The sequence below is a fragment of the Acipenser ruthenus genome, chromosome 4, assembly GCF_902713425.1.
Source record: "Acipenser ruthenus chromosome 4, fAciRut3.2 maternal haplotype, whole genome shotgun sequence".
Taxonomy (NCBI): Eukaryota; Metazoa; Chordata; class Actinopteri; order Acipenseriformes; family Acipenseridae; genus Acipenser; species Acipenser ruthenus.
The window spans coordinates 97,550,242-97,563,819 of NC_081192.1; the positions used below are offsets into that span (position 1 = coordinate 97,550,242).

The 13,578-nt window shown below is 36.5% G+C and overlaps 1 protein-coding gene across 1 annotated transcript in view; it reads left to right on the forward strand.

Moving 5' to 3' along the window:
• LOC117967562 (MAM and LDL-receptor class A domain-containing protein 1) overlaps nt 1-13,578 on the forward strand; it is a 166,919-nt gene that overhangs the window by 108,875 nt on the left and 44,466 nt on the right. The window contains exons 72-74 of the mRNA XM_059023145.1: nt 1,279-1,570; nt 8,629-8,874; nt 10,214-10,371. Coding sequence (XP_058879128.1) covers nt 1,279-1,570; nt 8,629-8,874; nt 10,214-10,371 — 696 coding nt within the window. The remainder of the gene's footprint in view (nt 1-1,278; nt 1,571-8,628; nt 8,875-10,213; nt 10,372-13,578) is intronic.

Below are 13,578 nucleotides of genomic sequence, written 5' to 3' on the forward strand. Positions count from 1 at the left end.
ATTGTTACAAGATATCACATTATACATTATTTCACATTATACAGATATCACATTATTTTTACATACAATTACCCATTTATACAGTTGGGTTTTTACTGGAGGAATCTAGGTAAAGTACCTTGCTCAAGGGTACAACAGCAGTGTCCCCCACTGGGGATTGAACCCACAACCCTCCGGTCAAGAGTCCAGAGCCCTAACCACTACTCCACACTGCTGCCCCATTAGTGGGTAGACTTAATACAACTGAATCTGAATCAATCGAGGAGCCGTGAACTCTAGCCACTGAAATTCTCCATTCAAAGAAATCCAATTTCTTACTACACATAATAACTGGTTCGGGGTCACCCGTGACATTGAGGAGGCATGTCCCTGCCAAACAACATGGGTTTTAGTGGGGAATTTGGTTAAAAAGGACTCGTTTATAATGTATATACCATTTTAATATGTACAGTTTTCCTCTTCCACAGGCAGATGTTTTGCGTTTAATACATACAGTTTTCCTGTTTTTCAGGCAGGTCTTTTGTGTTCAATACATACAGTTTAATATATACAGTACCGTTTAATATGCACAGTTTTCCTGTTCTACAGGTACATAATTTGCACAAATAAGGTAAATCCGGGACAGTAAATGACAGTCACAGCGGCATTTGTGACGTCAGGCAGGAAAAATGGTTGCTGTTTACTTTTATTCTTCTGTATTTTTGTTGGCACAGCCGTTGTACAGTTTAAACGTATTTATAAAGTACTGATTTCCATTGTCCATTAAGTGGAGTGCACCTATATATATATATATATATATATATATATATATATATATATATATATATATATATATATAGATACACACACACACACACACACACACACAGGTGGCCACCAGGTGGCGCCAGAATGGAATGCGGCGCACTGATTATATGTATATATGTATGTATATGTATATATATATATATATATATATATATATATATATATATATGTATTTATATGTGTGTATATATGTATTTATATGTGTGTGTATATATATATATATATATATATATATATATATATATATATAATATGCAATTTTTATAAAGGGTGCACTTCATATTCAGAAAATTATCAGTAACATAGGAAGCAGTAACAATATGCCTTCTAGACTGATGGGAAGTATATTTCAAGGGGCAAGAGCGCATCTGTCCCAGTACACAGGTGAGTAATATAAAGATACTGGGAATAAGGTCTTATTTTGGATGAAAATAGACATTCAAATTCGCATTTTCTTTTCTGATGTTGTAGATCATTTTCTACTTCCACATGGCTGGAAATGGTATTGGAACACTGAATGTGTACCAGGTGACCATTTCAGATCAATACTTGTTACTTCTGAACTTAACTGGGGACCAGGGGAACTACTGGCAAAGAGAAGAGCTCTTACTGCATGCCGAGGAAGACTTTGTGGTGATGTTTGAAGGGCAGGCTGGGAAAGGCGTGAAACGACTAATTTCTGTGGATGATATTCTCTTCACCAGAGAATGCCTGTTAGCTTCTTCATCTGGCCCAGCAGAACCAACATCACTTCCTCCCTCAGGTACTTTTGTTATTTTTGTATGACATGCTGGATATAGTCATTGGTGTTTCATTATAGCCTTCGCAGTGCTTGCTGTCGTTAGTTACTGTCAGTTTGCTTTTGTAAATGACTAGTAGATTTGCAGAATGTTAGATGAAAGTAAAGCCAGCAGTGGTGTGTGCTACATTGTGTTCTATGTAAATTAGCCATGTGTTTTCTGAATGCTCTGTATTCCACAACAGGAGCTCAAGCACATGTGTGCAGAATATTAACATACCACTCTATCTATGTATTTATTTGCACTTAGTAGTTCTCATTATGGAAATACAACTGATAATGACTTTATACATTGAACCACAAGTATTTAAAAAACACATGCCATTGAGGCAGGTTTATACAGCTGTATTTTAGAAGCATATCTGTGTTAGAAAATGTAGGTGCAACAAAGAGTATGATTTATATGCATTCCTATAAAAAATGGGAAGCACTTCTTCATAAGAGATAGTAATTCAAATGCAATTATATATAAACTAAAACAATATTTCCTCTTGAATTCTAATGAAGTATTAATACATCCATGATACATTCCAGATTTGTATATATGAACAGCCTTATACCAAAATGTATTGCTACTTACTGTAAAACATGGAAAACAATTCAATAATAATAAATTGCCCATCGGATTAATACATATGTAATACTTTATATTTAATTAGCAATTTATTATATTCCAAAACAACTTGGGCTTATCTCAGAATGTTGTTTGATGTGTCCAATGCTGCATTGTTCCTGTGATGTCATTTTTTAAAGAGATAACTCATGTTAAATATTTATGAAATGATTACTCTGGAATTATATGTAGAACTGTTTTTACAGCTCTGAAATTACCTTCCGAAGGAAACTTGCGTAATAAAACGAAATTGTGCTGGAGGAGGCCTTTGCTGAGCTGAATCCGTTGTAGAAAGTGAAGTGATATTCAAATCATAATAAAAAAAAACAACAAGGAAGGAGACTGTTTGACAATATTAGCTCAGCTCAGCTCTTAGTTATGGAGACAAATGAGTAATAAAAGATATAGGCTTAAAAAAACATGACACCTTGTTTAGTTCCTCATTTTAACTGCAAATGGCAAACCTACAAAAGTACACGATTCACAGCAATGTAACAGTGGAACCATTGCTCAAAGCATTAGCTTTGGACAGGGTGCAGTGGACGGTCTTCTTTCAGATGGAAACAACAACAACAAGTTAATGGAAAAGTTGCCGGAACAAGTTACCTGTATTGTGCTTTAATGGGGAACAAATTATTTTGAAACCTTGTCACAGGTAAATAGACACCCAATGTTAAAAAGGCTGATTAGTCAAAGCTGTTTAAATGACGTTTCAATAGATATCAACCTATTTTGGCTCAAAAGGTCACTATGTGTGATTGCTGTGAACCACTACCACAAAAAGGACTGATAACAGTGAAGAAGCGTTGCTACATTAATACAGCAGTGAGACATCCCGACAGATCTACATTCAGTCAAAGCAGAGGATGTTGTTATATGGATTTGACAATGAATGTAACTGCAGCAGAGGACAGCACTGAGAGGCCTATATGCAGTTTTATTTAATGAATTATCATCTTCCATTACAATCACATTGCTCTGCTGTAATTCTAGTTAGATTGCATTATTAGATTGTTTTATTCATCAATGTCAGAATTTTTCTGCACAAGAAATGTAATTACATTCTATGCATATAGAAACATATAAAATATGTATGGAACAGTAAGACCACTTGCAACTGTTATTTAAATGTCCTTTCCCGGTTCCTTTTCCATTTTCAAAATAAATGCTTTTTAAATATTTTTATATGGAACATGTACACCATTGCATACAATTATACATTGTATTAGTTAGTTGATTATGGCAAGCCAAATTATCATTTAGAGATCTCAAATTGCATTTTAAGATATCTTGAAATATTTAGAGATATCTGTAAAACATTTCCAGATATCTCAAATTGAATTCCAGATATCTTTTAATTGTGCAGTTTTTAAGATATCTAAAATTAATTTAAAGATATCTGTAAATCAATTTGAGATCTAAAAATGAAATAAAGATATCTCAGATTGATTTACAGATATCTTTAATGATTTAGAGATATTCTTCAAATATTTATAGATCTCTATAAATTAATTTGAGATATCTCTAAATGATAATTTGGCTTGCCATAGTTGATATTGTTAGCATTTTAGAGGTTTGTGCATTTTAAAGCTACTGTTACGGAACCTGTTCTGGCTAGGTTGTGTTCTAACTGGATTGAAACAGAGAAGCGTGTAGCTGCCACCACCTTTGGTTAACCGGGACGGTCCGGATAAATAACCCCAGAAGTAGAATGTTATAGTTATGGTAGCTAGGGAACAGAGTGAAGCACCAGGAACAGCTATAATCAAAAAGGATATATTTACTTTTAAAAGGAGTATAAAAATGATCTGGGTGTACAATTTAGTACAGGCAAAGTGGACAATGGTAGAAAAACAGTTACAACAACCAACAAAAATGTTTGATCCAAGAAGTTCTCATAGAGCAAGTCAAATTACTATATATTACAGTTAGGCCTTCAGTTAAATTACCATACAGCAGTAAACCAAACCAATATAAAGCAATCAAATATTACATTTAAAACCAATATGTGCGACTAAACAAATCAAATAAAACTATTAAGTGTTGGTACACAAACCAATATTCAAATCATAAGAGAAAAACCACACAATCAAGAGACAACAACTTCAATGCAAAATGATCACACAGATATTTCAATTATAACAAACACAAATAAGTTAGATTAATTGCTGTATGGATAATTGGCAAGACAATGGCAACTCAATCACTAGGCACAATTGCTGAGTATCACCTAGTGGAGATTAGCATTATTAAGAAATACCCAGTTTTAGTAGTCAGTTTACAAATACAATACTATCAGTAATTCATAAACTATTCAGTGCAAATCAGCATCAATTACTATTATGTTTAGAAACCAGGTTATATTATATCAGCATTTCATACCCGGCCAGTGTATATTAGCAGCAGTCAATATTGCGTTAAAACTAGATTCTAGCAGTCAATATTGTGTATTAACAACCAGTTAACATTACGGTTTAAACCCAGGTTATTACACCAGTAATTCATAAACCATTCAGTACATGTTAGCAGCAAGCCCAATTATCAGTAGTTCATAGACTATTCAGGGTGTTTCAGTAGTACTTGTAAGCCCGGTTATTTGTTTAAGAACATTAATAAATGCACTATGAGGTAGGTAACAGATTCGAATGTCCACAGTTATCAGTATGCTATTGCACGTAACCCATCAAAAAGATAAACACAAGCAAATACAATAAAATAATAAATACAATACAGAAAGAAAACTTCCCTTCAATGACAAGTCCCCCCAGAGTCTCGCACAGCGTGCAGTTCGATTCAGTTTGTTTAATTACGTTCCAGTTTGGTTAAGTTCCACAGGCAGCCCTGAACCCCGTCAGTGACCCCTCAGCAGCAACAAAAACCAAAGAGGAGTCAAAACCCCCAAATCAGCTCTCCTACTCTCTACTTATTCAATAACAACAAGTATGCCGTCATTGGTCGTAATGCTCAGTCCAATTAAGGTTGCAGGTATTTCAATCAATATGTAACTGAGCCGGCTGGCTCATCTCACTACTAAAGCAAGACTGTGGCATTTTGGTTTAGGATTTTCCCTTAGGATTTTCTTTTAGGATTATTTTTTTTATTTTTTTTTGCTGATTGGAAACAGTGCAGATGTAGCAGACACTTTTTTGCATTTAATTATTTTTAGCTTTGGTATTCCTCCAAGGTTGGCTTTTAAATATGACTGTTATGTCTTTTTTTTTTTTAATTAACTTTCTTTATTTAGCCTTTGCTGGATCTAAGACCAAACACATGCTGTTGCTAGGAGTCAAGTGCAAATAAAGGACATGCTAAGAAATAAATAATAATAATAACATGTACTGTTAAGAGAATTCAACACTCTTTTCTTATTTACAACCCCTTTCCTTGTAAAAAACATATATTGAGAGGTTTTATTTACTGTCTAAACTTTATAACTTTAATTGTCCCTTCAGATTTATAGTTATTCAGCTCAACAGAACTCAGAAGACCCAGGAGATAATTCTTGCTGTCTTTAAAAAGAGGAAAACAATTCTAAGTGTGTGGCCTCTTGCTGTGAATATCAGCGGTTTTTGTTTGGTTGGCAACCTGTTAGACTCAGACACAGGCGGTTATTGTACAGTCCCTGCAAATGAACGGATCAGACATGTGGAGCCAGTGTTATTAAACTAAATTATCTTAATGTGGTGCATATTTCCAAAATGAGAAAAATGGTACACTGTTCATCCAAATCATGTACAGCAGTGTTCTCCACTCTGAACAAGAACAGGCCTTTTATCCCATGCCTAAAAGCTATGATTTTTAGAAATTAGAATGGCAGCATGTGGCAATGTGCCCCGCCCCTGTGTGTATTTTTGTGTTTTAAGTTGTATGTAGTGTGTAAATGTTGGTGTATTGTAGTTGGTACACGGGATATAATGCGGGTAATGAGCACAAGTGTTTAAAATGTATAATTGTATTTAGGCACGGGGATTGCACTTCACTTCACATGCATTTAAAGAATGTAATAAAATGTGAGCACAGGGTTGCACAGAATTAGTTCACGTGCTGGGATTCAAGTGAATAATTAATTAGTAATTGAATCCCGGCACAACAGTATATATAGATGCACAAAGCACTCACTCAGGGTTGTGTGTTCGTGAGTGGAGAATGGGTGAGAGAAAGAGATATTTAAAATAACAATTGCTACTACGTGCTGGAGAACTAGCACGGTACTTGTTTGTGTCTGGTTTCACTCGTTTGTCTGTCTGTTTATTGTCTGTTCGTTTTGGCTACTGTGCCATTTTATTTTACAAAGTGTTGTTGTGTTTGTTCAAACCTTTTATTTTTTTCCGTAATTAATAAAAGCATTACAGGGCTTAATGGACTTAAATTATTTCTTTATATCTCTGATGACATCACAATTCTATAAAGAATGTTGTATTCTGGGTGCCAAGGTTAGTTGTAAACATAGCCATTGTTAGTATTTTGGGGTCTGTACGGGGTTCAGAGTACTGTACCCCGTATGGGACTGTAAATTTCTCAGAGGATCCATGGATTAAAACTTGAAACATACTGATCAATTGATTAAAGCCTGTGTCCCTTGTATATATATGTTATGAGTGTTTTTGTAGAAGTATCTGATAGTCATTTAGAAGACAATCGCTGAGTTTGTCTGAGGAATCTTCTACAGCAGAAAAAGAAACACACCTTGTAGCAGGGCGATTGCCCTGCACGTGTGTATTTAGTGTGGATATAATTTGTATGGGGAAATGGGTTTATTGTGTGTCGTTTTGGAGTTGATTTGTTTAATTGAATTATTGTTTTACAGACGGGCGCTCGATTGAGACTTGCTGCCTGCTAGGCTTGGTTGAGGGGAAGGGCAGCAAGTGATTGGCTGTGCTGGACCTCAATCAGCAGGTGGGCGGGTCTTGATCGAGTGTCCGTAAGTTCAAAAGCATCCGCAGGGGGTGGTTCGGGGCGACTGCAACGCCATTGCCAGAGGGGAGCGGCGTATACTCGGGAGGAGAGGGTCCGCGCTGCAGGAACAACAGCTATGCAACCCTGAGACTGCAGGCGGTGCTTGTGAAGGCAATGCCCAGCCAAGGCCGTATGAAGCAGCATGAGTCGTTGTATGAATACCGGCTCATGAGTAGGTTAGTTAGGGGATTGTGATCCCATGTGATGTATAGCGAGGGTTATGTAGTGTAGCCGGTTCCTGGAGCGGGATGCCTCGTTTTAAGGCTAGCGCTCGCCCTCTGGGGCACCTTTTATTTGTAGTTTTTGTACTGTGTTTTGTTTTGCCTTTTGTACAGCTTGCTGTATGTGTCCTCTGTGCGTTACCATGGCTGGTAACGTCACATGACCACCTTTACTTTCGTTTCTGTTTGTGTTAATAAATCCTGCGCGCCTGTGCCAGCGTTTCAACTCCACCCCCAGTTGTCTCTGTTTTGCTAAACAGCGGCTAACCACGCAAGTGACGTAAGACCCGGTCACACACCTATTAAAACAATTTAAACCAAGTGGTAATTGCATTAACATACAAATACTCTCCAGAACCCCCATTGACAATATTGTTACGCGCTGTCGTTTACACACTCATCCCATAATCACCACAGTATGATATCAACATGCCTGTATGGAAACTATGGTGCCCACTCCACATTTATGAATATTGTGCAAAGCATTGAGCTTCCACCTATTACTGTGATATGAATTAGCTGGTGATGAGGCTTGCAGAGGGATGTAACTGGTGATGTGAACAGAACCAGTTAATAGATAACAATTTCACTGGTTTTTGGAACCTTGTGGCCACCCCTTCATGGATGGAAGGGGACTGATATATCTCTTATAATGCAGAATAAACTGTACTATTGCAAAATAGTTGTCTGTACAAGCTCTGGACTTCTGTACCAGCAGATGTCAGTATCAGACAAGGGAGTCTGATGGTCATGTACAAATTGGGGACAATTGTAAAGGTTTGGTAATGTGTTTGTTTGTGTGACCACATATACATTTTGTTGTGTGGAAAACGGTGGTCCTTGTAGTTAATGTATATATGTCATCGAAATAAGTGGCCTGTCATAGCAGGATTGTCCTTGGATTAAAATGGTAGGAAATAAGCACTAATGGTTATGAAAAAAAACAATACAGGCGAAACTATATGTATGTCCTGATAAAATTTGACATTTACACTTTATACTTTATACTGGTGACAAACTGCTTGTCAGCCCTTGAGGCCCCTCAGAGAAGAGCCATTTAAGTATGGAAGCTGTCTTCTATAGAGCAACAAAAGTAGCTTTGGATCACTCAGCATTTTCTTTCTGAACACCCCAAACCACCCCCTAGTTTCTGGTGCCCTGGTAACCCTAGCTTAACCCCTGAAGGAATGTGTTTCAGCTTCGTCACTGGAGCCCCTTTCTTCTACTTTCAGGCTCCTGCCCACATGGCTATTTGGAGTGTCAGAATGGAAAGTGTTATAGACCAGAACAAAGCTGTGATTTTGTGAATGACTGTGAAGACAATACAGATGAGAAAGAGTGTGGCACCTCCTGCAACTTTGAGGTGGGGCGCTGCGGATGGAGAAATTCTTTGGCAGATAACTTTGATTGGATGCTAGGAGAGGGCTCGACGACGAGTCTTCGACCGCCGATCGACCACACACTGGGGAATGAAAATGGTAACTGAAAAATATGATTTGTTCATTATTTTGTTTCTATTGACAGTATACACTTATAATGCTATATCATAAATGTATACATTGTACACTATAGGACAGACTTACAAAGGTTTTTACACCAAAACAGTTTGCATCATTTTTGTTTTTGTACAATAGAACTGTTAATGTTACAAACAAGAAACAAACAACTGAGGGTTCATTTCAATGCTTAAAAGTACTGTATGCCTCAGTTCTTGTTTGTTCCCAGTAACTTACCAGTTTTTGTATTTTCTTCACAAAAATAATTCAGATTTTATTTTGGTACAAAGACCTTGATAAATCTAGCCGAATATCCCCTTCACGCTGTGGAACCACAAATGACTTTTGCATTTTCATTACACTTTTTTTGTGAATTAAAACAAAAAATATTATTGTGTGTGTAATATATATATATATATATATATATATATATATATATATATATATATATATATATATATACACACACACTTTTTACTGTCTCATTATAATTTGTGCCTACTAAATATATTACACAGAGAAGACAAAGATCAATACACTTTTACATAGGTTATTATCACTCACACATTTTAAGGAAATCGGTTTGGAAGCCATCATGGTAATGTGCAGCCGTACAGCCTTAATGTGTAGAAGGTAATAACCAAAACCCTGCCTTATAATTTGTCCTTGTTATTGTTATACAGTCCAACCTTCAAGTTAGCACAACAAATAGTCCAGAGAGCCACAGCCAGTACATTACACATTAATGAAGATGGAATACTCTTTGGACTGCTCCCATGGAAACATTTCATGCTAGAAAACTGATTATTGCTAGTTCAGCCTTTGCTACTTTCTCTCCTTTGCTGTCCTAAACAGCTGTCATCTTGGTTTCCTGTCTGCACAATTCTACCATTTTTGATGCAATCATTGTATTTCCATCACATAATAGCAAACCACTTTCTACAACACAGTACATATGATGTACTGTACAACAAAGAATAAGCAAGCTTCTTCGAAGTTATCTGTGCCAGTGATAACAGGAACTCCAATTCGAGCTTTATTTTCTGTTGTATGTCCTATCACTATGCCCTTCGTTACAGTACTATACAGTATATGGTTTTGTTAACAGATGCAATACTCCACAGTCTTCCACTTTCTCGATTTGCTTCTTATGTTGTGTTGAAATTGATTTGGGTCTGCACTGTCCACAGTGCTTAGTGTACCTGCCCCGCCACTTGGAGTGACCTACTGTATCATCACAAAGGTAATCTGTTTCCAAATTGCTCAGTGAGACAGATCTCAAAAGGCAGCAGTAATTGATTTATGCAACTGTTTTTCTCAGGGCACTTTGTGTATCTCGAGGCCTCCTCTGATGGTCTGAAAGGTGACACATCTCACATGAAGAGCTCCAAGTGGAAAGAGTCCAGAGCTACGTGCAAGCTGGCTTTCTGGTATTATTTTTCTGCCACAGCCACTGGGCTTATCCGGCTGCTTGTGAAGGTAGGATTTAAAAGGTCTTTTGTTTACCCTGTATAATATTTCTGCTTTTTTATTTATGAAAATGCTTAATAATCCACCCAGCTATATTGCAGTTTACTGATTCTCCCAGCCTAATTGACAACAATACATCAGCTAACGATGTTCCCTATCCAACATAGCACCGAAAGCTTCATGCTAAACAGCACCTGCATGTCCCCACTGTTGCTTCTGCTCAGATAGGTTGTTTATGCTCAAGCAGCTTGACTCCATCCAAGTTTCTTTTACCTCACGTAGTCATACGCTTCACTCCTAAATAAGACATCTTCCTGTCTAACCTCGATAGACATGTTTATTGTGGGGGGGGGTGTGTGTGTGGGGGGGGGGGGGGGTGTGCACAAGTAAACAGATGGAAACACTGCAGTTATTCTAAACTCGGGGATCTACTGTAATGATCTAGCTGTGAATCTATTGCCTTTTGATCTCTGTCCACAGATCCACAGTAGTCGATGCCACCTAACTGCTAATGTTCTCTCTGAAAGTCAGTTGATCACAAAGGTGCAGGAGATCTTGCTGTAGGTGCAGTGCAGTGTTGGTAAACAAAGTGCAAGTACATTTTAAAACTAATCTTTACCAGTTTATACAGTGAAAAAACACAAAAAAACTAAAAGTATTGCACTATTCTCAAAATAAGAGGATTTTGAAGTTTCATACAGAAAGAAAAACAGCCAATGTCATTTGCTTTGGTTTCCTCAGTCTTTTTAATATATAACATTACAAAAAGGGATTTTGTGAAACATTCATTTTGAAGAAGATGAATAACATGTTAAGAGCCAAAAATATTTTTTCACAACACCTGCTTGATTTGCAATCACATTGTGTGAAATATACATTTTTTTATGTATTAAATGGAAAGACTTGAGGTCACCTATGAGAGAGACTGCAGTGTGGATAGGGATGGATATTGTACACATGAATTATGGGAGCTCACTGGTACAAGGTCTGCTGTTTGCTTCGTGTTATTGGCTGTGCTTACCTTAATAGCTTGTTGGTGATTTATAGTAAGTGGTTTGTGAGTTGCTGGATTATAACATGATGAAGATCATGCTTAGCATATATAGTACAGTATTAACCAACAAAATAAACTTGAATCTGTCCTTGTCTATATATAATTAGTTGTTATATATATATAGGGCCAAACAAAATAAATAAATCACCCTGATAGAAAATACCATCAGAGGAGGATACAAGTGGATTCAATAGCTATATCTTCAAAGAGTATTTCGAGATGCAGCTTCACCAAATCGAACAAAAATATCTATTCAAAATGTAAATTGCACCTGAAAAAATAACCATTTGTAACTGTAACTAGTTACATTTGTTTCAAAGCAGTATGTTACTGTAACTAGCTGACATTTTGTTCAAGTAAGGCTCTTGGAGTGTCCTGGCTTTGCTGTTTTGGCTCTGGTGCTCCAATGGGTTTACTGAGGCAAAATCAGCAGGGACTGTATAGTCTCACCTCACCACAGCAGAACCGACTGTCTGCAGCTGTTCAGCCAAAAATAAACTAATGCATCAGTGGTACAGCACCTCTGCACAAAGCTTGATCTTCTTAGTTATTAGCTAAAGACACAAACAACAGTCTAGATTTTAACAATTTTAAACATATTTTAATTAATCAAAACAAACTGTAAAGAAACATTATTTAAATTTAGCTTGGCAATTTTAAGTTATTTCTGCCTTTTTATACAATTTTGTTTCTGTTTTGGATTTTAACTCTCCTTGACAAAAGTACAGTCAAAAGATCTATCAAGAGGGATGCTGTTTTGATCAGTTTTCTGTATGAATCTTTAGCTTTGTGATGTACTATATCATCAATGCAGGGTGCAGACAGTTTTCATTCTTGGTACCAGTACCGTTTTTGTTGCACCCAGAACACAGTACATCAACACATGGGCGAGATCCCAGTCATATCCCTGCTCAGATCGGTTTGGGAGGATCACCAATTTTTTAAATTTGGGATAATCATGGTATAATAAATTACCAGGGTATTTTAAACAAAGACAATATAATGTATTTTACCCAAATACAAAATAAATCTGCCATCCCAGAAACATTTTTACATTTTAATGTTTACAGTTAATACAATGCATGTACGACGCAGGGTGGAAAACTACAAAAAGTACCCTAACAGATCTAGAAAAAGCGGTCACTTCTCATGGAACAAAAACTATTTCCAGAGAATATTCTGTAACATAGTTACCAGTAATAATAATTTGCTCAATGATTTGAGACAGAGATGGGTCCCTGATTTAGGATTAGACATAGCTATGGAAAACTGGTGATGGACTTTAAATCTGGTGATATATTTAATATAAGACTCTCTTTTTTAATTAATGTTAAATGTATACATCATTTCTGTGTCACGTCAAGCAGACTGATATATCAGAACCACCCCAGTACATGCTCTCGATGTAAGAACACAGAAGGTGATTATTTACCCATGATTTGGACATGTGAAAAAATACAATCCTTGTGGAATAAAAAATTTGAAATGTTGTCTGTATATTTTGTATATAACAGGCCACTCCCAGTGTCATCAGAGTTGGTTGTCTTGGTAGACAGCACTGATTTATCAGACTGGATTGGGGAATGGGCAGTATAGTTGCAAAGTCGTTAGTTGTAAAGAAAAGTAGATAGTAGCATGTGAATAGAAGAAGCTTTATTCCCCTGGAAAAAATAACATGTTACAAGTAGGGATGTCATGGTATCAAATTTTGACAGTATGGTAACTGTCAAAAAATATATCATGGTTATCGTCGTACCGCTGTATAATGTCATTTTTTTGTAATCCGTTTTTAAATGGCCATTTAAAGAAATACACTCAAGTCAAGTCATTTTTTAACATGAAAAATAACTTTAATTTAAAGTTTTAAAACACATACAACACACTGGTACTACAGTTCTGTCAGGCACTGCCTAACTGGAAGTAGTGTTCACTCCAGCTCACACAGGCTCAGCAACATAATGCTGCTTTTTTATTTCAAATTACTGTGGAGAAACACCAAAATATGAATATTTCCTGGGCTCAGTCTGGAACGATAGGGGGTAAGGATGTGACCACTGCAACTGAATACCCTCTTCATCCTTCAACACTATCAACTCGAGGAGACGGCAACATCTTTACAATACCGTTTAAAATAAAAAAATACAAAATAAAAAAATACAAAT